Genomic DNA, 22,529 nt, shown 5'->3' on the forward strand with positions numbered 1-22,529 from the left:
GAGCAAGTGATGTAATGCTATAATTCTCCAAATCTGTTTCAATGAAGAAACAAACTCGTCTGTATCTTTGATGGTCTGAGGGTCAGTACATTTTCAGCAAATTTTAATTTTTTTGGGTAAACTATTCCTTTAATAAGCAATGATCGTTATTATAGCATATTGCAATAACAATTAGTAAGGAATACTTACACTGACCTGAAATGGATCACATGGGAATTTATAGGGGAAACACTTGTTGTTTCTTCTCAACAGTAATGTATTTTTTTTTCCTATAATGATATGTTTCTGCATTTTTACCTCTGGTCTAGTTTGTTTACTCATCTAAATTATTTAGGCTAATGCTATTGTGTGCTATGAATATCTTTGGCTTTATAATAAATTGTTTGTAATGTTCCTCATTTGTATAAAAGCATTTTCTAAATGAATGTTAATGTACATACAAATATCACTGTTGTTGAGTTGTGCACACAAAGTGTTGATATCCATGTGTGCCTGCCTGACACTCATGCAGCTCATGATCTTATACTGACTAAAAACACTTCACATACTGTGTCTGTCACAGTGCACTACTGTGAGGAGACGAAGGAGATCCAGAACAGAAATACTCTTTAATTAAACCAAAATAACAGGGACCACACACGGGGTAGACATTTAAGACTGAACGCCAGACTCAGGAAAACACAGGGCTTAAATACAGGAACTAAATGGGGAACACCTGGAACTAAACGAGGAGATTAAATGGACACAGCTGAATCTAATAGAACTCAATGGGAACAGGAAAACCAAATATGGAATATGGGCACAAACGAGTGGTTCTATCATAAGCATGCATAAAACAGTATACAATACAAAAGACCATATACAAGAAGATAGTAATCATACACAATGACCTGGGGATATGCATGATAGGAAGGTCATAGAAAAATGTGTCTATGAATTAATGAAAGTCGTCGTTTCCTATAGCAGTATGTGTCTGTTTTAGAGAGAATTGAGTAGGGGGGAAGATTCTCTCTACATACTTTTAGGTTGTAAAGTTGATCTGATCTGGCTGAATTGTCATGGTTGCCATGGGCTTGGTGTCGTTCACAGACATCCTGGCACCCAGTATGTTTATTGGGTGAGGGGTCTGTGACTATTTGTTAATCTAATGAATAATTGATTTGTTAAATCTAATGAAAAATGGTGTGTCCAAATGCTACACATGGGAGAAACTGGGTCAAGGAGAGAACATGAGGAACAAAACACAAGACTGTCCATGGGCGTGACAATGTCTTTGCAAACCAGTGTGTATATATGTCTACTTTTCAAGCAGCGCATTAATATAGAACGGTAAGGCTCTAATGCACACCAGCACACCAGTATAGGTGGGTGTATTGTAGGAGCTAGACGACGTATGATGACGTGTAACGGTGTAGTGGTGGTGTCCCAATTCTTAGGGGAATATTTTCACTCCTACCCCTTGACACTCTGTTTCAAGGGACAAGGGGAAGGCGTAGGGGTAGGGGTAGGTGAAGGGGTATAAAATGGAATTGGGATTGGGCCTAAATCAGAGAAACTGCCAGCTGTCACGCAGCCCTCAAGTGAATGGTGAGAGAAGAAGCTACTTTATCTTTTCTTTAGAATTTCTCATTTTTGTTTATGTCTCTTATAACTGAGACAAGATGCAAATCTGTAACATACATAGATACAGATCACGCATGCCAGCAATACAACTTCTGAAAAGAACAAACAAGAAAAGAAAACTGAATAGATGAAACCCTATTGCCCAGATGCAACAACAACATACATCAGTCCATTGCAATATAATAGCTGATCTTGATTTGCATGCAACTGGAATTACACTACACCTGCATGAACCATTGTGTCATTGTGAAGAAACAAACTCATCTGTCTGTATCTTTGATGGCCTGAGGGTCAATACAGTTTTAGCAAATTTTCATTTTTGGGTGAACTATTCCTTTAATAAGCAATGATCATTATTATAGCATATTGCATTAACAATTAGTAAGGAATACTTACACTGACCTGAAATGGATCACATGGGAATTTATATCAGAATCAGAATCAGAATCAGAAAGAGCTTTATTGCCAGGTATGTTTGCACATACAAGGAATTTGTTATAGTGTCACAAGCTTCCAGTACACGGAGACAACAACAACACACAGATAATAAAAATAAGATGTGAATAAAATACACATGCATAAATATAAACCACAAAAAAATAATAAATTGTATGTACAGGTGTGCTATAGATAGAATAGGAATAGAATAAAATAAAGTTGTAGGGATGTAATAGGATTTAGGGTGACAAATAAGTATAAGGTTATTGCACATACTTTAATTGCACAATGGGAGAACATTAACTGTTCATGAGGTAGATTGCCTGGGGAAAGAAACTGTTCTTGTGCCTGACTGTCCTGGTATTCGGTGCTCTGTAACGCCGACCAGATGGCAAAAGTTCAAAAAGGAGATGGCTTGGATGTGATGGATCCAGAGTGATTTTCTGAGCCCTTTTCCTCACTCTGGATGTATACAGTTCTTGGAGGGTAGGCAGGGGGGCACCAATAATCCTTTCAGCAGTCCGAACCGTTCTCTGTAGTCTTCTGATGTCTGATTTTGTAGCTGAACCAAACCAGACAGTTATTGAAGTGCACAGAACAGACCCAATGACGGCTGAGTAGAACTGCTTCAGCAGCTCCAGTGGCAGATTGAATTTCCTCAGTTGGCGAAGGAAGTACATAGGGGAAAGTTATAGGGGAAACACTTACTGTTTCTCCTCAACAGTAATGTAATTTTTATTTTTTCCTATAATGATGATATGTTTCTGCATTTTTACCTCTGGTCTAGTTTGTTTACTCATCTAAAATATTTAGGCTAATGCTATTGTGTGCTATGAATATCTTTAGCTTTATAATACACTCTAAAAAATGCTGGGTTGTTTCAACCCAACTTTGGGTCAAATATGGACTAACCCAACCGTTGGGTTAAATGTTTACATTAAATTTTTAACCCAAAAGTTGGGTTAGTCCATATTTGACCCAAAGTTGGGTTGAAACAACCCAGCATTTTTTAGAGTGTAGTAGTGGCCAAAAGTGATGTCCGGCCTAGGAAATTTGACATATATATAATAAAATCTACTTATTTACTTCAATAAATAGTAGGATTTACTTAATATTTTTATAAATGCAAGGTTCCTGTCTATAAAATAATAAATAAACTTTACTTAATTACTTTAAATAAACACTTTTAAATTAAATATAATTACGTAATATTTACTTAATTAGGGTGCAATTAGATTTAATTTCTTCATGAATGTTAAGTTTAGTAAGTAGATTTTACTTAATAATAGTGAGTAAGTTGTACTTGATATTAGAGCAGTAAAATTTACTTAAAATGTGTTCGTGCAATTTGTTACCGAAATTTTTTTAAGTAAATCTTAATAGTTATTTTTTTCAGTGCACAAAGTGTTGATATCCATGTGTGCCTGCCAGACACTCATGCAGCTCATGATCTTATACTGATTAGAAACACTTCACATACTGTATGTCTTTGCAAACCAGTGTGTATATATGTCTACTTTTCATTCAGTGCTCAATGGAAGGAAGTTAATTGTGCTTGTAAGACCACGAGGGAACATTTTATCTCTTTGTGTTTGTTTCATATAGGCCTATTTACTTTTATTTAAATCTTCTGTCAAGTTTAAAGTCTATGTAAAAAGTTAAAAGTACTTTCCTTACGCCTCCCAAACAGAATATATCTGCCACCTAATGAGTTTCTCGTGTCTTTTGAACTCTTGCCTATTTTACTAGTTAACTCAACTCAACTCAACTCAATTTTTATTTATAAAGCACTTTCAAAACCATTAAAATGGACCAAAGTGCTGTCCATAAGTAAAAATAATACTAAAATACATGCAAACATAAAATAACAACAAAACATAACATCAAGAAAAACATGCAGCCAATCCCTCACAATTCTCCAACCTAATTAAACACCGAAAGCTTGATAAAATAAGTAGGTCTTCAAGTCCTTTTTAAAAATGTCCATGCTTGCCGAGGATTTTATAGAAAATGGTAACACATTCCAGAGAGTAGGAGCCGCAACAGAAAAAACGCGGTCTCCACTATGCCTCAACCGAGACCGAGGGACGGTTAGGAGCATATTCTGAGAGGAGCGCAGATGGCGTTGAGACTGGTAAGAAATTAACATGTTCTTTATATACTCAGGAGCCTGATCGTGTAATGCTTTATAGACAAACATTAACACCTTGTATTGTATTCTGTATTTTACAGGTAACCAGTGAAGAGATATCAATACAGGCGTTATATGATCCCGTTTTCTGGTGTTTGTTAAGATTCTTGCAGCAGCATTTTGGACATACTGAAGACGAGAAACGCCCTTAATCCCAACATAATCTCTAAGGCGTTCTATTAGGATCGCATGATCTAGAGTATCGAAGGCTGCACTTAAATCTAACATCATTAAGGCAACATTTTTCCCGGAGTCAATACTTAACAAGTTAATTGGAACAACTTGTAAAGCCACTTGCGTGACTAGAATGCCTTTTATTTACCAGCTATTATTTTAACAGGCAATTAGCTGCAGAGCTTAAAACCCAAATACTAAAACACTCAGTGTCTAACATTAAAATCTGAGTCACTAAAATGAACTCTGAATGGTTGTGACATGATATCCGGACAATCTACTGCTATCTATGTGAATAAGTTACCTATTGCACTAAAGTTTCTGTAATATTTAATCTCAGAATCAAATGAAATTTTATTTGAATTATTATGCTTAATGAAATAAATAATTTTAGGACTATTAGGTTTTTTCCCCCTATTTATTTTATGAAAATTAAGTGCACCATGCAAAATCAAACATTGGGGCATTAAATAATTATTAATGTAGCTCTAACAGCATGATGCTGACAGTAATGCTAAAGCCATAGGCTAAATTCATAAAATGTTTGCATTAAAAGCATATAAGTTGATCTGCCAAATGCATGAATGTAAATCTAAATAACTGTAAAAAGAAGCTAATCTCTAGTTTTAGATTCATACTGTAACAAAAAATGATTAATTTATATAGTTTTTTTTTACCACACACACACACACACACACACACACACAAACAAACAAACAAACAAACAATAAACCACTACAAAAGCTTCTAGGGAATCAAACTGATGGACATTACTTTCACTCCTCAACCACCAGGACTAGTTTCACCCTCAGATTAAATTAAAGAGATGGAGTTGAGGAATGTCTATGGAAGTGGAGGCGGAGGAGGAGATAAAGCCAACGGTATATATACTTCATCTGTGTGCAGAGCTTTAAACTGCTAGCTGAAGACAGAGTGAGAAAACACAACATCCTTACAGCTCTAAGAGAAGGTAATATGAAATGACAAAGAGCCACATATAGATTATAAAATAGTATGTTTGCTATAATGTGAATATTAATAACAAAAATGATATTTTTTTCTTTATAGCTTACTTTGGAAACAATGGCAGGTGAGTCATATACAGTATACTTATGTGAAATATGTATTTCTGTATTACAGTTTTTTTTTCAACTGCTTACACACAAAATCTTTACTTGTCACACAATTTCTGATAGCTAACACTCAAACACCAGAACCACACACCAAATCTGCAAAATACGCCAATTCTCGGCCTTTGACTCAGTTTTTAATTTCATAAAACACTTTTTGCAAAACACAACACACAATTCTCTATGTAACACACAAAAACTTAACAGGAATTAATAATATGGCAAAGGTGTTTGCAAATGATTGCTTTTGAGATGTGTTTGTGATATTTTGAATGCAGTACTTCATTTTGCAAGAGATGTGAGGCATTTTGCATTTTGTGTGTGCAATTCTTGGATTTGTGTGTAAAGTTTTGAAAAAAAAGAGGCAAAGTTTTGAAAATTTGTGTAAGCAGTTGAAAAAAAAAACTGTAATTTTAAGAAGGAAATTTAATACTGAATGTTTTCCAAATGCTGATTTAAGGCCAAAACAAAACTAAAGTGATAAATCTATATTCTGGATAGCTCTTTATTCAGACATCTTGGGGTTTAAAAGACCCTTAATATTCAGTGATATCAATTTGACTAAGCTGACAATATCGGATAACAACAGAACTTGAAACTGAGCTGAACTGCATTTCCCAAAAGCATCGTAAGCCTATAAGTTGATCGCAGCTCCATTGGTGGCAATGGGTCTACAATGTACTTTAGGCTTACGATGCTTTTGGGAAACACAGCCCTGGACAACAACACTTTTTTTGTAGAGCTTGTTTAGAATCAGAATCAGAATCAGAATGAGCTTTATTGCCAGGTATGTTTACACATACGAGGAATTTGTTTTCGTGACAGAAGCTTCCACAGTGTAACAGAATGACAGTGACAGAACAAAAACACAGATAATAGAAAATAAAAATAAATAAAAAATAGAACAATAAGGAATAAAAATATACAAATCAACAATATAGCTTGTGGGAAAAAACTGTTCTTGTGCCTGGCTGTTCTGGTGGTCAGTGCTCTGTAGCGTCGACCAGATGGCAACAGTTCAGAGAGGGAGTGTGCTGGATGTGAGGGGTCCATAGTGATTTTGCCAGCCCTTTTGCTCACTCTGGATGAGTACAGTTCTTGGAGAGAAGGGAGGGTTGTACCAATGATTTGCTCAGCAGTCCGGACTACCCTCTGTAGTCTTCTGAGGTCAGATTTTGTAGCTGAGCTGAACCAGACAGTTATTGAAGTGCAGAGGATGGATTCAATGATGGCGGAGTAGAACTGTTTCAGCAGCTCCTGTGACAGGTTGAACTTCCTCAGCTGGCGAAGGAAGTACAACCTCTGCTGGGCCTTTTTGACAGTGGAGTCTATGTGAGTGTCCCACTTCAGGTCCTGAGAGATAGTGGTGCCCAGGAACCTGAATGACTCCACTTTATATACCTGAATTGAATTTGATTCATAACCGATGAACCCTGCAACATCAACACTGTTTTGAATCAACTGAATTGAATCAGTGCTAAGCTGAATAACACTATTGCATTCAGTAGAGCTGTTTATGGCGGAATTAGTCTTGTTTTATAATTTAGTGAACTTTGCACTATTATTGAACTAAACAGAATCAATGCTGAACTGACTTGAGCTGACTAATGATGCTATTAGCTTCCACAGAGCTTCTATAGAGTTTAATAATAATTAATACATTTTGCAACATTGTAATCAAAATTGAACTCAAATTTTACACATCAATTTTACACAATTTATGAAAGAAATGATGTGTATTTCTTTCATAATCGAAGAACTTTACAACACTTTTTATTTTCTTCACTATCACAGTAAATAAATGTGACTTGATTTGACCTTCTGTAAATATACTGAAAAGTTTGGGTATATGTTTAATTACAAATTTATTTATTGTCTAGTTTAAGTCTATGAATAAAGGGCTGGTGTTTGTATAATTCTCCACAGATGACAGCTTTAAAAAGGAGTTTCTTGAGGCCCATAACCAGTACAGGAAGCAGCATCAAGCCCCAGAGCTGACGTACAGTGACGAGCTGTGCAGCGCTGCTCAGAAGTGGGCAGATCACCTGCTGAGCATCAGATCACTGGGCCACAGTGACACGCAAAACGGGGAGAATGTGTTTTATTCCTCCAGCTCTGTCAAAAAGACGCCCAGAGGTAAAATCTGCAGCTTAATAATTACGTACAGCATCTTCAAATTGATGCAGATTGAGAAGGTATAGACTCAGTGGACTTCATTTACTAAAAACTGCGTGGATTATTTCCTACTTGTACGCACACACAAAAATAAAATAAATAAATAAACCGATTTCACAGCAAATTTTTATACGCACATGAATTTGTTCATAACCTTGTTCTAAATGTGCGAAAAATTGCGGTATTCTAAATAAGTGGGCACTTGCTCAAGGCTAGTAATTTACATAAATTCCATATAAGGGCTTTCCGCATAGCCTTTCGTCATTTTATGACGCTCTCAAGACGCGCTGTAAGATCCTCGAGCACTGTATCTACACAAGACTATTTTGGAAAGATTAAAAAATACATATATTAATAGAAAAATATATATATTAATAGATGCACTGTAAAAAATGACCGTGAATTTAACGGTAAAAGACTGTAAAAATGCTACGGTAAAAACCTGTTAAATGGTTAACGGTAAATTCCCCTACTATATACGGTGAAAAACTGTATTGGACATTACATGTATTGGACATAAATTTGCTATAGAGATTTTTCTATTTTATGCGCTTTTTATTTTCAGAATGATATTTTGAAAAGTAAAGAACAACATATTCAGTTATTTTACTAGGAAAGTATCATATATAGATAAAAAGAAGTGGGCACTTTGCAAATCAAACATTTCACTTTTTCTAAATGACTTTAAATCATATCTAAACCTTCTGAAACAAACTAAGAAAAAAGCACTAAAACGTATGCAATGCCAACTTCGCCATCCTCAAAACTGGTTCAAACACCTTGTATACAGTCAGACACAGATTACAAAGCTCTCATTAGCAGATAGCCTATTAACGCATATATCTGTCTTGTCATACAACCTCTCAAATCGAGCTATAACACAGCCTTTTTTACTCTTTCTCTGTGTATGATGAAATATATTTATGTATACATTTTATTTTTAACACAATATAAGGCGACCAAGAGATGTGATTTTTGCGTATGTGTGGTTTCAGTCCGGTAAATGTGTAATTTTAGTATGAAAGTATAGAGAATCATGATTCGTTCGTACGCAGATTTTACTCACAAATTACTGCCATAGTGAATTAGACCCAGTAACCTGAGATCTTACTGTCATCATAAAAAAATGTAATTTTACATGTTCAAATAACGATAAAACAATTTTAGCTGTGAAACAGAAAATAAATGTGGATCACTCTGATTTTTTTTTATTTTTTATTATTGTTTTGTATATTTTAGGGAAGGAGGCTGTAGACAGCTGGTACAGCGAGATCAAGGATTACAACTTTAGCTCACCAGGATTTCAGTCCAGCACAGGTAACAATAATTTTGGGAATCAATTCTTTAATTTGAATATATGACATTACGTAGATTGTTCAGACATTGACATTTCTTATTATTGGCTTATATATATATATAATTTAATATACTTGCAGGGCATTTCACCCAGGTTGTGTGGAAGTCATCCACAGAGCTCGGAGTAGGTCTGGCTACTGATGGAAACACAGTTTTTGTCGTTGGTCAATACAAACCTGCTGGAAATATAAACAGTGCTGGTTACTTTGAGAAAAATGTTCTAAAACTGAATAATGATTGATAATGATTGTTTTCCTTCCTTATAGGATTTGTCTACTGCTAAATGTAAACATTTATGATTTAGCAGATGCTTTTAATTCAAAATGACTTACAGTACATCACCATAACCAGTTTAAATGTGAAGTCCTACCTTGTGATCAAATCCTGTGTGTAATAAAAAAGTAATGGATCATTGCCTCATAAGCGAATGTGCATTTATTTATACTAAAACTGACATTATGAGCAAAACACTGAAATTGCCAAACAAATACCAAAAGAAGCAACACCCTCTCACTTTCATATGAAGATTGAAAGAGAAGGCGGGATTTGTCTTTGGGATGGGATCATATTTGACACACAGATTTCTAAGGCTTCTAAATTATCAACATGATCAAAACTTTGCTATTAAAAAAATAAAATAAATAAAAACTTGCTGAACACAATTTACTACATGCCTTCTATTATCCGATTGATTGTTTATTTTTTTAGCCAGTAAAAGGCCTCTTGGTGCATTTGTTAAATGTGAAAACGTTAATTATCTTAATAAAATAAGCATAACTTTTATATTATTAGCGATATTTAAAAAACACTGAAAACTTAGGTTGATCCAGACTTTTTTTTTTCATGTTCAAATCATATTCGAATGTATCAAATATGATCAGGCTTTTGAGGAATGTTATTATTATTATTTTTTCATCTCTCAGTCATCATTATTCAGGGCCGGATTAATATAAGGGCTAGGCGGGGCTGAAGCCCCAGGGCCCGCGGATTGAGGGGGCCCGACGTGATTGGCTGTGGAGGAAAGGAAAATTAGACCTAGAATTGATTGGCCATCGGGAGCACCCGAGCTTTTCCCGGTGTGCCAATTGCAGAAATCCCACCACGCCCCCACATATTAGTGTATTTCAGTCCAAAAGACATGAGCGATAAAAAATGTCTTTGTACTCGTTTACACTAGTTGCGGGTATCTTTTAATCGCCTCGGCTTTACTGTAGCGCAAACAAACACTGAAAGCCAAGTGATGAAACTTGGCTTTTCGTTAAAATTCAAGTCTCTTCACTAAAAGCCAAGTGATGAAAGTTACCTGATTAAACCGCGCAGCGCAAGAGAACAGCTGGACCACACCGGACCGGTGTCTCCTGCCGGTGTACCGTAGCTCGACGCTTTCGCCGCTGAAGTGATAATAAGCAGCGCTCGCCCATTTGAATTCCACACACGACACTTATATTTGAACAGTAAAGTCTCTGTGGTGAAGCTAGCGGAAAGCAGATTGAATGGCACCGACCATGTAAACTGAAGTGTAGAGGTAAACATGTACAAAACTGTAAATAAGCAATTTAATCCACAGCACCAGGCTATTTAACATGCATTTACTGACACTATAGAAATATGGTTAATGATATTTATTATTAATGTCACGAAAATTGTTATAGGATACTTATAGCCTATTAAATATTGGTTTAAATAAAGGCAATAAGTAAATTGTATAAAGGTTTACTAATAGGCTGCTATAGTTAACTCTGGATTCAAGAATTAGCTTTTCATTAGGGCAACTACAAAGGACAATTGAATAGTTCTAATAAACTTTAATTGCAGAAAAATATGAATTAAATAATTAAGAGCCTGCAATATAATGGAATATTAATATTGTTAAATGCATTTTAAGTATTCAAAAATATCATTTGTTTTCGTCCGTTATTTATTAATATATAATTTATTCCAATTGCCCTAACCCCAGCAAAACATTGATGGGGGACTGTGTGAGCCAGATGGGCTGAATTTTAGCACCAGTCCAGCCCTGATGATTCTCCTCTTCTAGGGCCAGAAAGATGACCTTCTAATAATACAACTGTTTAAACTAAACTCCTTAAGGGAGCTGTATATGCTCAAAAGTTGTTGCTGCTTCTGGAAAAATGTTTGCTTTGACTTCATACATCTGGTGTTAATGTATTTATTCTTTTAATGTGTTGTAGCCTGGAATATTTAGTGTGCATACACATTGTATATATGTGTGTTGGAGATTTGATTAAAAAAAATTATTCCTGTTGTAGAAAACGTTGTGGCACCAAGATAGGCTACTATGAAGGGGGGCCTTGGGTTTGCTATAGCCCCAGGGGCCCATGTGTTCTTAATCCGGGCCTGACTGTATTGCATTGCATTATATGTTTTGAAACTACAGAGCTTTGATCATAAAACTAAGCATTAAATATAATCTTATTAAGACATTATTGGGAGATAGGCCTATAGAGTGACGACTGATAGCCTGTTTACAGTATAGCCAATGCATTTTATTAGTAGATGCATTTTGCTGATGCTGTTACCAATTATCTTTTTGACTTACATTACAAGCTATCAGAATTTTCTCTTACTTTGCAACTACATAAAGTTGCGTGTTTTTGCTCAGTTTTGGCCTGTGAATAAAAGCACTGCTTCTAGTTATTTTATCAAGTTGTCAGTTGTGATCGCTAGAGGGAGCCAGAGACCTATATTGTGCGCCATAAAGTACAAGAAGATAAACATACCATTTCCCAGGAATTTTACTGCGAAGTCGCCCTGTTCGTTCGTCGATTTGAGGGTTGATAACAGTATGGGATTTTGCATAACTGACGAAAACTTGAACACCGCCAGACCTAGCGGTGTGCGTGTTGCTTTGGAAACTTGTTTTCCAAGAGCTTTTGGAAAATCATAGCTTTCAGTCACGTGACCGGCTCGAAGACCTGGAGGGCAAAACATCCATAGAACTGCAGGACAAGCCTGCCAATTATCCATCTGTTTCACAGCCGCAAATATTTAGATCACCTCTCAAAAGAATAAAACAAAGGTATGTGAACAAAATGCAAGTTTTGGCCATTTGCAATCCATAAGCACCCGCGGCAATATTTCAATCATTAAACAGTGCACAAAACGTAAAAACACTTAAAGTGCCTTAATATATTTAAAACAATAATACTCTCTATATTAATGATGCACAGTTTACATAGGCAAGCAGATGAGAACACCGGAATATTAACGCAATCCGCTTAATGGTTGTGTTTTCCTTCTAATGGTTTTCTATAGGAAAACATTTAACGTGAAACTTTGCACATTGTGTTTATATTCTGGCTTCATCTGCTTGCCTGTCCAAAATATACATCATCAATAAGGTGTTTACTGAATTTCGCCTTTTAATATCTGCGTTTTACTACATTACTACTTAATGCAAACTGCGTAAAAATAACTGGCGCTCAGTGGAACAAAGCTTCATTTTGCCCGCCAGGTGGGCGTTCCTAAAAGGGTGTGGCGTCACGTGAAAACTATCAATACAAGATAAACAAGTAAAGAAAACAGCTTTGCTCCCAATCACTAGAATATGAAATTTTTTTATGTACCGTCTGATCACACGGCAATGTTCTTCATCAGTAGCCTATTTTTGTCGTGTTTTCCAGTGCAAATGTATAAAGATTAATAAAAATTTCTAAAAGATCATTTAAAAAAATGTATGTGAAACCGATCAAAATGAAGCAAGTTTATAATTAAAACAAGAACAAATATCTGCCAAATGGGCTCAGAAAAATGTATCACTTAATTTTGTAACATTTTGTAAATATATCATAACTTTAAAATGGTTAGACATTTATACTGGGAAAACAAGGCAAAACACTGAGGAAGATATTATTTTTTTGCAGTGTATTTAATATTTAATGCCATGACTATGAATTTGTGGAAGGGTAAATTAAGACTTTTTAAGATCTGCAGAAACCTTGTATAGTTTTGTTTCATAAAAGCAATAATTCATATTTCCAAGGCTCAAAACTCATAACCTGAAAATATATTGTGCACCACAGTAAAAATTATTTTTGAATTAATTAACGGGTAATACATCTTTGGCATATTTGTATTAAATTAAATTTTATTTAGAAGATTTATTTTCAAGTTATAGGAATATATATCTATATATATGTTATAGGATTGATAAAAGTGTTATTCTCTATAGTGTTATTTGAAATTCCAGCAATACCTGTTCTGTAGGTCCTGTTTTGCATGATGCTCAAACATTTACAGCTATTTTTCAAATGCCTCACATGACAGTACTCAGTCATTAATAGCTTGTTTTGAATATCGCTGTTACTGGCAGCAGTGTTACAAATGTGCGCAGTAGTTCAGAGGAATGCCTCTCTGGCATTTACACAACATTTTTGTCCGTCTCATAGGAGGAAATCAATTAGAGACCATCACAGATGCTGAGATAACATGTCAGGAGTCATGCTCTAATTACTGTCATTGTAGCACTGTTGAGTGCAGTGCACTATAATGTAGAAGCTGAATGCCAAAGACTGTGGTTTCTAGAGAAGAGCCAATGAACAATCAGTGACCTGGACTATGCAGATTTGAATATGTGTAGCTGAAACCATGAGGAAGACTTCACAGTTTAATCATTGCTTAAGAACAGTTAAGCACACACAAATTAAAAAAAGCTCCAGGGCATTTTAGTATAAAACGAGGAATCCAGTGCATGCAAATCTGGTGCTCGTCATTAAAAGTGATGACTGTCGCATTTTCTAGAGCGGCTGATGGGCGATTGTCTAGGTCTTTCCTTCATAATTCACAGCCTATGTCTACCCATTATCTTTTGCTATTAGAATAATTCATATGTGTCAATAATATTACTATTAACCCTTTAAAACATACTCGGTTGTTTCTAAAGCATCTAAATGATCACCATGATAAAAACTTTGCTGAAAGACCTCAGCACGCAATCTACATTCCTTCTGTCATCTGATTTGTAGTTTATACTATTTTTAGTAAAAGGCCTCATATGGCAAACTTTAGGCTATTAACACACTTCGAATAATTGATCATTTAAATTGAAATCCCAAATAATATTATTGCTTAAAACTTGCTTATCTGCTAAACACTTATTAATATCGCTAAACAGCTTTTCTTTTCTTTTTTCTTTGTATTCTTTATTTCTAATATGTCTTTAAAGTAACGTACTAATTGTGATCTACATTACTATTGGAAATGCATTCAATTCTTTTGCACTGAAAATATATCAATCAGCTGATGAGTCACAAAACTAAAAACATTGAGTCCCATTAATTAGATACTTAACAGTATATTTTTATACTTATATAATACTATATGTTTTAATCATCCAATTTTCCAGTTTATCATAAATTTTTTTTGTGTGTATTTCATAATATTGTTACAGTTTCCCTGATCTCACAGACAATAAATCTTGTATTAGCTGGCAAGCATTTTAATTTAATCAACAGCCTGGTGACAAAATAGATTGGACAATAGATCAATTTATTTTTCAAGGCTTCATAACTTCATAACCACAGAAGAAAGTACTAAAAAAACATTCATTCGGTATTATTCTGTATTTATAAATATTTATAAATATAAAACAGAAGAAAGAACCAAGAGAGTGTACTCTTTGACACAGAGCTATATGTATGCAATGTGTTGAGTGTTTTTGGTGGGAAGGTTCTTCATAATTACAGGCATAGATGTTAGATATGTTACAATTCACAGCAGGATTGTTTGTCACGCTACCAAAAAAAAAAAAACACTTCACAGTTAAGCATAAATATCTGAAATAATAATATTTAAATGCCAAAAAATAACAAGACAACATCAAACTGCACTGGACAACTAAAGTGAAAATCTTACATCACATCACATAATCTCCTGAGTGCTGTCTTATGATTTTGTGTGTGTGTGTGTGTGTGTGTGCGCGCGTTTTTGTGACAAATGGTTTACTTCTTGTCGGTGAAAGTAAAAAAAGAAACTAATTATCACAGCAGATTTCACAGTAATGTCTTTTGAATATATATATATATAAGCTCTGCCTATCACAGCAGCTTTCACAGTAATTTTTCCTATGGAAAAAAAACTCTATTCACTTTTTCTATTCATTTTCTCTCATTCATTTTCTGCGTAGAAAATGAACAGGATTTTTACTTCTCTATTTTGTTGGTTAATGCAGAAAATCTCTGTGCCTCCAGTCCTGCTGGAGCCATTTCCACCGGCAAGATGCGCAGAGCTTGAGACGAACACACGTTACAGAAGTACGGAAACACTTTCTCGCTAAAAGCGTGCGTGAAGGTGTGGAGATGCGTGTCGGTGAGAGGATTGAAGAACGACACTCGCCCTCCGTCCCAGTCCAGCTGGACTCTGACGCGCTGGACCTTCTGTTTCACGGCGAGCGGCGTGAGAAACTCCCCTGAAAGGCCTTGTCCGTATGCTCCATTGTGAAAGCCGAGGCGCCACAGACCAGAACTGGGCAGATTGTCTCGAGTCCGTATGGCAGACTCTGAAATCACTCCTAAGGCCCAGGTGGTGTTGTCACCGACCTCGACGTCCCAGTAGTAGTGAGTCCCAGAGCTGAAGCCCTCAGAGCCCAGGACGCTCGTATAGCCCTCACGTTTGTCTGAGTAACCCCAGGCTTGTCGACTCCACTGACCAAACCTCACATCGCTCAGATTGTCAGATAGATGCAGGCATGGGTGAGCGGTGTTGGGGTCGAGGACAACAGGAACTACAGATGGAAGAGGATGCCATGGCATTTGCTTTTCACATAAATTAAATAGGTTTACAATATATTTTAGATTACACTTTACACAAATTATGGTTCTAAAAGGGGGTTTTCATACTGATGCAATAGAAGAACCATTGTTTGTTTCATAAGAACCATTCAGTGAACAGTTCTTAAAAGTATAGAAGCTTGTTTCCACCACAGGAAAAAATAAAAATAAAAAAGGTAACTGCCATGGAAAAAAAGGTAATTGTGACTTTGTCTCACAATTCTGACTTTTTTTTTCAGAATTGCAAGATGTAAATTCAGATCTGCAAGATATAAAATCAGAATTGTGAGATACCATAAATATAAAAATTACTCTGGCTCTGAGAGGGGGGTAAATCACAATTAGACTACCATATTATTCTGTGACAAAAAATTGAATTGTAAAGGCTCGTTCACACCAAGGACGACAACTATAAAGATAACGATAAAGATATAGTTCTAAAAATCGTTCCACATTTGGTGAGTCCACACCACAACTATAACGATAAAGACAAAGAGAAACGATATCGTTGGAATATTCTTGGTGTGAACGGGGCTTAAGATGTAAAAGGTCAGAATTGCAAGATAAAATAGTCATATTACCTTTTTAATTATCTCAGAATTCCGAGTATAAATCTTACAATTTTGACTTTTTTTTTTATATACATAACTGTGAGATATAAAGTATAATTGTGAGATATAAACTTGCAATTGTGAGAGAAAAATCACAATTACCTTTGTATTGTAAACTATGAATTCAGAGAGAAAAAAAGAACAGAATTATGAGATACAAACTTAGATTTCAGAGAAACTGAGGTAGAAACCTAAAATTGTGAGAAAAAAAGCCTTAATTACCTATTTTATTTATTTATTTTTATCCCATGGTGGAAATGGGTTTTCATAAAATAACCATATAAAATATTTTTTTCTTAGTGTGAATGCCGTTTTAAAAATCTAAAGAACCTTTTTCCACAATGAAAAACCTTTTGTTGAATGGAAAGATTCCATGGATGTTAAAGGTTCTTCATGGAACTATTGATTCATGAGACTCACTGTATTGAGCAGCAGACTTCATTTTCTGCCATACGCTGAACTTCAGATTTCCCAGGTGCTTTGCCACATTGATCAGCACTTCTGGGAGCTTCTCTGGACAGGGACTGGTGCACTGAGAGCTGGAAGAACATCCTCAGTCAGTGCTCATTTTGGGTCCCAATCAAAACAGTCAGGGTTTTAAAAAAAAAAGAGAGAGAAAATCACACTTACCTTTCAGGTGGGCCTTTGTACTTCTTCAGATGGATGTACATGGAAATGACCAAGAGACATTGTAATTAAAAACAAATCTCATAATCAAATAATCATAAAAGTTTATAATTATAAATTGATAAATGCTAACAAATCATGTGATTTCTGAAGGATCATGTGACACTGATGACTGGAGTAATGATGCTGAAAATTCAGCTTTGATCACAAGAATAAAGTACATGTAATTATATTCAAATGTAATAACATATTTAAATGGAAAACATTTATTTTAACTTGTAATAATATTTCATTATAATACTGTCTTTATTGTGCTTTTGTTCAAATAACTAAATGATTAATATTTGACTATTAATCAAATACATACGTCTAATAAAGAAATGTTCAAATAAAAAATTTGGATCCTGGTTAGAAAGAATAATAAATAATTGGTCGTACCAGCAGGAATGAGATGTTGTCGGTCTCTATCTCTTCCTCAGTGATCCTAATTCTTTCTACCAGAGATGAGAGTTCACTGTTAATTCTTATCATCTGCTCCTCTAACAGCTTCCTCTTCTGCTCCTCTTCCTCCTTCAGAGCGGTTTTCCTGGCCGCCTCTTCATCACGCAAAAACTGACGAAGCTGCTCAAACTCCTTCTTAATATGTGCCTCTGTTTGCTCAGCTTGATTCTGTAACACATTACAAAGATAAAAGTTACATAATTGTTACTCATTTCTGTAGAACATGCAGCTGCTGATTTTACCTTGATGTGTTTCACTCGTTGATTACAGATGAATTTTTCTAATTTTAAGAGTTTGTGCTTCTCTTGCAAAGGCTTCAGGCTTGTTTTGAACACCTCCTGAAAAGAAACATGGAAATACAATTTATTTACAATATTCAGGGCTTACTCAATTCAAACTTTTTTAAAGAATTTGCACTGTTCTTAAAAAGCTTAATGACTAAAAATTTAGTACAAAATCTGTTTTTTTTTATCAATATGTGAAATTTCTAACTGCTTATGAATGTCTGTAAGTTAAAGTGAAATGATATGCTCTTAAAATATCTTAAATTTAAACTAAAAAGTAAATGTAAAGTAATATTTTTCTTAAAAAAGCAGTTGGATAATGTACCTTGAGAGCCACTGCAGCTTCATCCACAGGTCTGAATGTGTGTTTAACATGCATGTCGTCTGTCACACACACGCTGCACACGAGATGCTGGTCCTCCACACAGAAGAGCTGAAGTTTCTCTCCATGCGCACTGCAGAATAACTCGGGCTCCGCTGACGCAGTCTTGCTTCTCTCCTGCAGGAAGATCTCACACAGGTTCTTCAAAGCACGGTTGCATGGAGGACGGTCCATGCAGAAGTCTGTCCGGCATACAGGGCATATCTGTGAGCCGCTGAGCTCCCAGTACTGATCCAAACAGGCCCAGCAAAAGCTATGAGAACACAGCAGGAGAACGGGATCTCTGAAGATGTCACGGCAAACAGGGCACAGAAGGTTCTCCTCAAAGTGAGACGGCCGAGTTGCCATTTCGTAGTGTTTTAGCTGGTGAGAACTTGCTTTTCTGTTCACTGGAGTGTGGAGGAGAGATTCAAATACAGCTGAGCTGTGATGTCACTTTGTAAAAAAACGAGTTATGCCGGTGCATAAGTTTTCCAAAGAATGGCTGAATGTATCTGTGTGAGTGCATGTCTGCACTGTTTGTGTCTTTCCTTGGAAAGATAGACATTAAAGATTCCAAAGAATTTGTTTTCTGTTTCCTTTTCGATCCTTTATTTGGGATTCACTGGAACAGCATGATCTACAAATGAATCAGAACCTTTTCCTGCTTACTTTTATGGTTTCATTTTGAATTACAGAGTATATTTAGGTTAAAAATTACCAAATGATGGAAAGACTTTCTTAGTTCTTGGTTAGTCTCTATCTGTGTGAGTTGACATACTGTAAATACTGTAATTTGATGCTTGAGGGGAAACCGGAAACTATGAGTGCAGGTGACAAAAAGTGCAAAAAATGCAATATATCTCCATATATTATGGCTGTACATGACAGAAACAAGTGTGTGTGTGTGCGCGTGTAGGGAGTGAACTGATGTAACAGGAGCTTATATGCAAATTAAGCTTACCGTTAGCAAACTATGCTAAGTTGTTCACCAGAGTATAGGCTGTATGTAAAATGCAGTATAAAATTTCATTGTGTGTGTGTATATCTATAACCACAGGTTGTTGTCACATTGTAAATCACTTTGGATAAACATCTGAAAATGATTACTTGTTCTTTCTAACTGAATATAAATCAGAACAGTACAAGTGCATCTCAATAAATTAGAATGTCGTGGAAAAGTTCATTTATTTCAGTAATTCAACTCAGGCTGGGGTCAAGGCATCAAGAGCCACCACACACAGATGTAGCGTCTGGACCAATCAGACACACCATTTTTCATTTGATTTAACAAATCAATTATTCATTAGATTAACAAACATTCACAGACCCCTCACCCAATAAACATACTGGGTGCCAGGATGTCTGCAACGACACCAGGTTAAAAATAATATAATAAAAACACACCCACAGCATACATTCTTTTACAACTATTTATACAACTATTCCTTTAAGTCATACTTGGAATTTATTTAAAGGAACTATGCAGATTTTAGAAACCCTTCTTATTAGCGACCCGGTGTAGCCGTTAAGTGAACTGCAGCCAACAACTTATTTATCATCTACTTCAGTCTGTGTGCACTGAATTTATTTAATACACGAGTTTCACAATTTGAGTTGAATTACTGATATAAATGAACTTTTCCATGACATTCTAATTTATTGAGATCCGGAAAGTATTCGCAGCGCTTCACTTTTTCCACATTTGTTATGTTACAGCCTTACTCCAAAATGGATTAAATTCATTATTTTCCTCACAATTCTACAAACATTACCCCATAATGACAACGTGAAATAAATTTGTTTGAAATCTTTGCAAATTAAAAAGAAACAAACAAACAAAAAAAAAAAAACACATGCATTCATAGCCTTTGCTCAATACTTTGTTGAAGCACCTTTGGCACCAATTACAGCCTCAAGTCTTTGAGTATGATGCTACAAGCTCGGCACACCCATTTTTGGGCAGTTTCTCCCATTCTTCTTTGCAGGACCTCTCATGCTCCATCAGGTTGGATGGGGGTATTTCAGATCTCTCCAGAGATGTTCAATGGGTTTCAAGCCTGGGCTCTGACTGGGCTACTCAAGGACATTCACAAAGTTGTCCCATAGCCACTCCTTTATCTTGACTGTGTGCTTAGAGTCGTTGTCCTGTTGGAAGATGAACCGTCGCCCCAGTCTGAGGTCCAGAGCACTCTGGAGCAGGTTTTCATCAAGGATGTCTCTGTACATTGCTGCATTCATCTTTCCCTCGATCCTGACTAGTGTTCCAATTCCTGCCGCTGAAAAACATCCCCACAGCATGATGCTGCCACCACCATGCTTCACTGTAGAGATGGTACATGGTTTCCTCCAGACATGACGCTTGCCATTCAGGCCAAAGACTTCAATCTTTGTTTCATCAGACTAGAGAATTTTGTTTCTCATGGTCTGAGAGTCCTTCAGGCGGGCTGTCATTTGCCTTTTACTGAGGAGTGGCTTCCGTCTGGCCACTCTACCATACAGACCTGATAGGTAGAGTGCTGCAGAGATGGTTGTTCTTCTGGAAGGTTCTCCTCTCTCCACTGAGAAACGCTGGAGCTCTGTCAGAGTGACCATCAAGTTCTTGGTCACCTCCCTGACTAAGTCCCTTCTCCCCCGATCGCTCAGTTTGGCCGGGGGCGGCCCGCTCTAGGAAGAGTCCTGGTGGTTCCAAACTTCTTCCATTTACGGATGAAGGAGGCCACTGTGCTCATTGGGACCTTCAGTGCTGCAGAATTTTTTCTGTACCCTTCCCAAGATCTGTGCCTCGATACAATCCCGTCTCGGAGGTCTACAGACAATTCCTTGGACTTCATGGCTTTTGTGCTCTGACATGCACTGTTAAATGTGGGACCGTATATAGACAGGTGTGTGCCTTTCCAAATCATGTCCAATCAACTGAATTTACCACAGGTGGACTCCAATCAAGTTGTAGAAACATCTCAAGGATGATCAGTGGAAACAGAATGCACCTGAGCTCAATTTTTAGTGTCATGGCAAAGGCTGTGAATACTTATGTACATGTGATTTTTTTTTTTATTTTAATAAATTTGCAAATATTTCAAACAAACTTCTTTCATGTTGTCATTATGGGGTATTTTTTGTAATTTTGAGGAAAATAATGAATTTAATCTATTTTGGAAGAAGGCTGTAACATAACAAAATGTGGAAAAATTGAAGCGCTGTGAATACTTTCCGGATGCACTGTGAATGATATTATATACATATACTCTGACCCTCATGCTTTAAATATTAAAAATATCAAACAAAGTGTAAAAGTGCTTTAAGTATTAAAAATATCAAACTAAGTGTGACAACTATTAGTTCACATGATCAAAACAAACATATTGACTGCTCTTACAACCACATAGGAAGCCAAACAAACATACAAGACAATTAATTTAAATGACCAAATATTAGTGTTAGTGTTAACTCATTTTATATTATTAATTTATCTGTGCAGCATTAGTTTTTAAATGTGAAATAATACCTCAGGATTATTCTGAAGTTTTTAGGAAAATAGGCTAGTTGAGAACTTTCTTCTCCTTTATCTTAAGCAATTTCTTATCTTCTTTCTCGAGAAGATGTTTGTGAATCCAGCCCCAACATTCTTAAGAATTTTTTTTTTTTTTTTGCTGTTTCTTCTTATTTTCTAACTTATGAAAAAAAAGAATAAGAACTTTATTTTAATTTGATTAATTTTACAACCTCAATTCCAGAAAAGTTGGAATGTTTTGTAAAATGCAACAAAATCAAGAATCTGTGATTTGTTAATTCTCTTTAACTTTTGTTTAATTGACAAAAGTACAAAGAAAATATTTCCAAAGTTTTCACTGACCAACTTTAATGTATTTTGTAAATATAAACTATACATTTTGATTTTGATGACTGCAACACACTCCAAATAAGTTGGGACAGAGGCAAAATAAAAGTGAAAAGGTTATAGAATATCCAAATTAAACTGTTTTGAAACAGTTCACAGTAAGCAGGTGAATTGATATCATGTTTGGGTAAAAGGAGCATCTTTGCCATCAAATGAATATGCATGACCTCAGATGGCATTGCATAAGAAGCCGTCAAGAGAGCTACTCTCAGACAGTCAAAAAGACAGCGCATGGAAATGTGTGCTGTGGTCAGATGGGTCCATGTTTCAGCTTGTTCTTGGAAAAAAAACAAATCAAATTCTCAGTCCCAAAGACCAAAGCGACCATCCAGATTTTCACCAGAGACCGATGCAAAAGCAAACATCTGT

General features: G+C 35.8%; 2 protein-coding genes and 1 pseudogene across 2 annotated transcripts; 1 reads left to right on the forward strand and 2 right to left on the reverse strand.

Annotated features, from left to right (window-relative positions):
- Positions 1-5,252: 5,252 nt before the first annotated feature.
- LOC107715164 (Golgi-associated plant pathogenesis-related protein 1-like) lies at positions 5,253-9,328 on the forward strand. The gene is made up of 4 exons (XM_016521224.1): positions 5,253-5,307; positions 7,483-7,692; positions 8,971-9,048; positions 9,168-9,328. Exons 1-4 carry the CDS (start codon positions 5,253-5,255, stop codon positions 9,326-9,328), a joined length of 504 nt encoding a protein of 167 aa, XP_016376710.1.
- A 5,920-nt stretch (positions 9,329-15,248) lies between these two features.
- LOC107715165 (nuclear factor 7, brain-like) lies at positions 15,249-18,642 on the reverse strand. Its single transcript, XM_016521225.1, has 6 exons — positions 18,224-18,642; positions 17,857-17,952; positions 17,552-17,782; positions 17,117-17,139; positions 16,907-17,025; positions 15,249-15,829 (listed from the first exon to the last, which is right to left on the reverse strand). The coding sequence occupies exons 1-6, from the start codon at positions 18,626-18,628 to the stop codon at positions 15,249-15,251; spliced, it is 1,455 nt and encodes a 484-aa protein (XP_016376711.1). The 5' UTR covers positions 18,629-18,642.
- A 1,766-nt stretch (positions 18,643-20,408) lies between these two features.
- Positions 20,409-21,096, reverse strand: LOC107715171 (uncharacterized; annotated as a pseudogene).
- Between the last annotated feature and the right edge of the window lie 1,433 nt (positions 21,097-22,529).

This window comes from Sinocyclocheilus rhinocerous, unplaced genomic scaffold, assembly GCF_001515625.1.
Source record: "Sinocyclocheilus rhinocerous isolate Xijiao unplaced genomic scaffold, SAMN03320098_v1.1 scaffold329, whole genome shotgun sequence".
In the NCBI taxonomy this organism is placed as follows: Eukaryota; Metazoa; Chordata; class Actinopteri; order Cypriniformes; family Cyprinidae; genus Sinocyclocheilus; species Sinocyclocheilus rhinocerous.

What these genes read in the sequence shown, in the direction of transcription:
- LOC107715165 (XM_016521225.1), bottom strand. Translation starts at nt 18,628, where the DNA reads ATGGCAACTCGGCCGTCTCACTTTGAGGAGAACCTTCTGTGCCCTGTT. An exon ending in AACGAGTGAAACACATCAAG is followed by an intron (nt 17,783 to 17,856) that starts GTAAAATCAGCA and finishes AATGTGTTACAG; the next exon opens with AATCAAGCTGAGCAAACAGA. An exon ending in GAAGTCTGCTGCTCAATACA is followed by an intron (nt 15,830 to 16,906) that starts GTGAGTCTCATG and finishes TTCCATCTGTAG; the next exon opens with TTCCTGTTGTCCTCGACCCC.
- LOC107715164 (XM_016521224.1), top strand. Translation starts at nt 5,253, where the DNA reads ATGGAGTTGAGGAATGTCTATGGAAGTGGAGGCGGAGGAGGAGATAAA. An exon ending in TGTCAAAAAGACGCCCAGAG is followed by an intron (nt 7,693 to 8,970) that starts GTAAAATCTGCA and finishes TGTATATTTTAG; the next exon opens with GGAAGGAGGCTGTAGACAGC. An exon ending in AGGATTTCAGTCCAGCACAG is followed by an intron (nt 9,049 to 9,167) that starts GTAACAATAATT and finishes ATATACTTGCAG; the next exon opens with GGCATTTCACCCAGGTTGTG.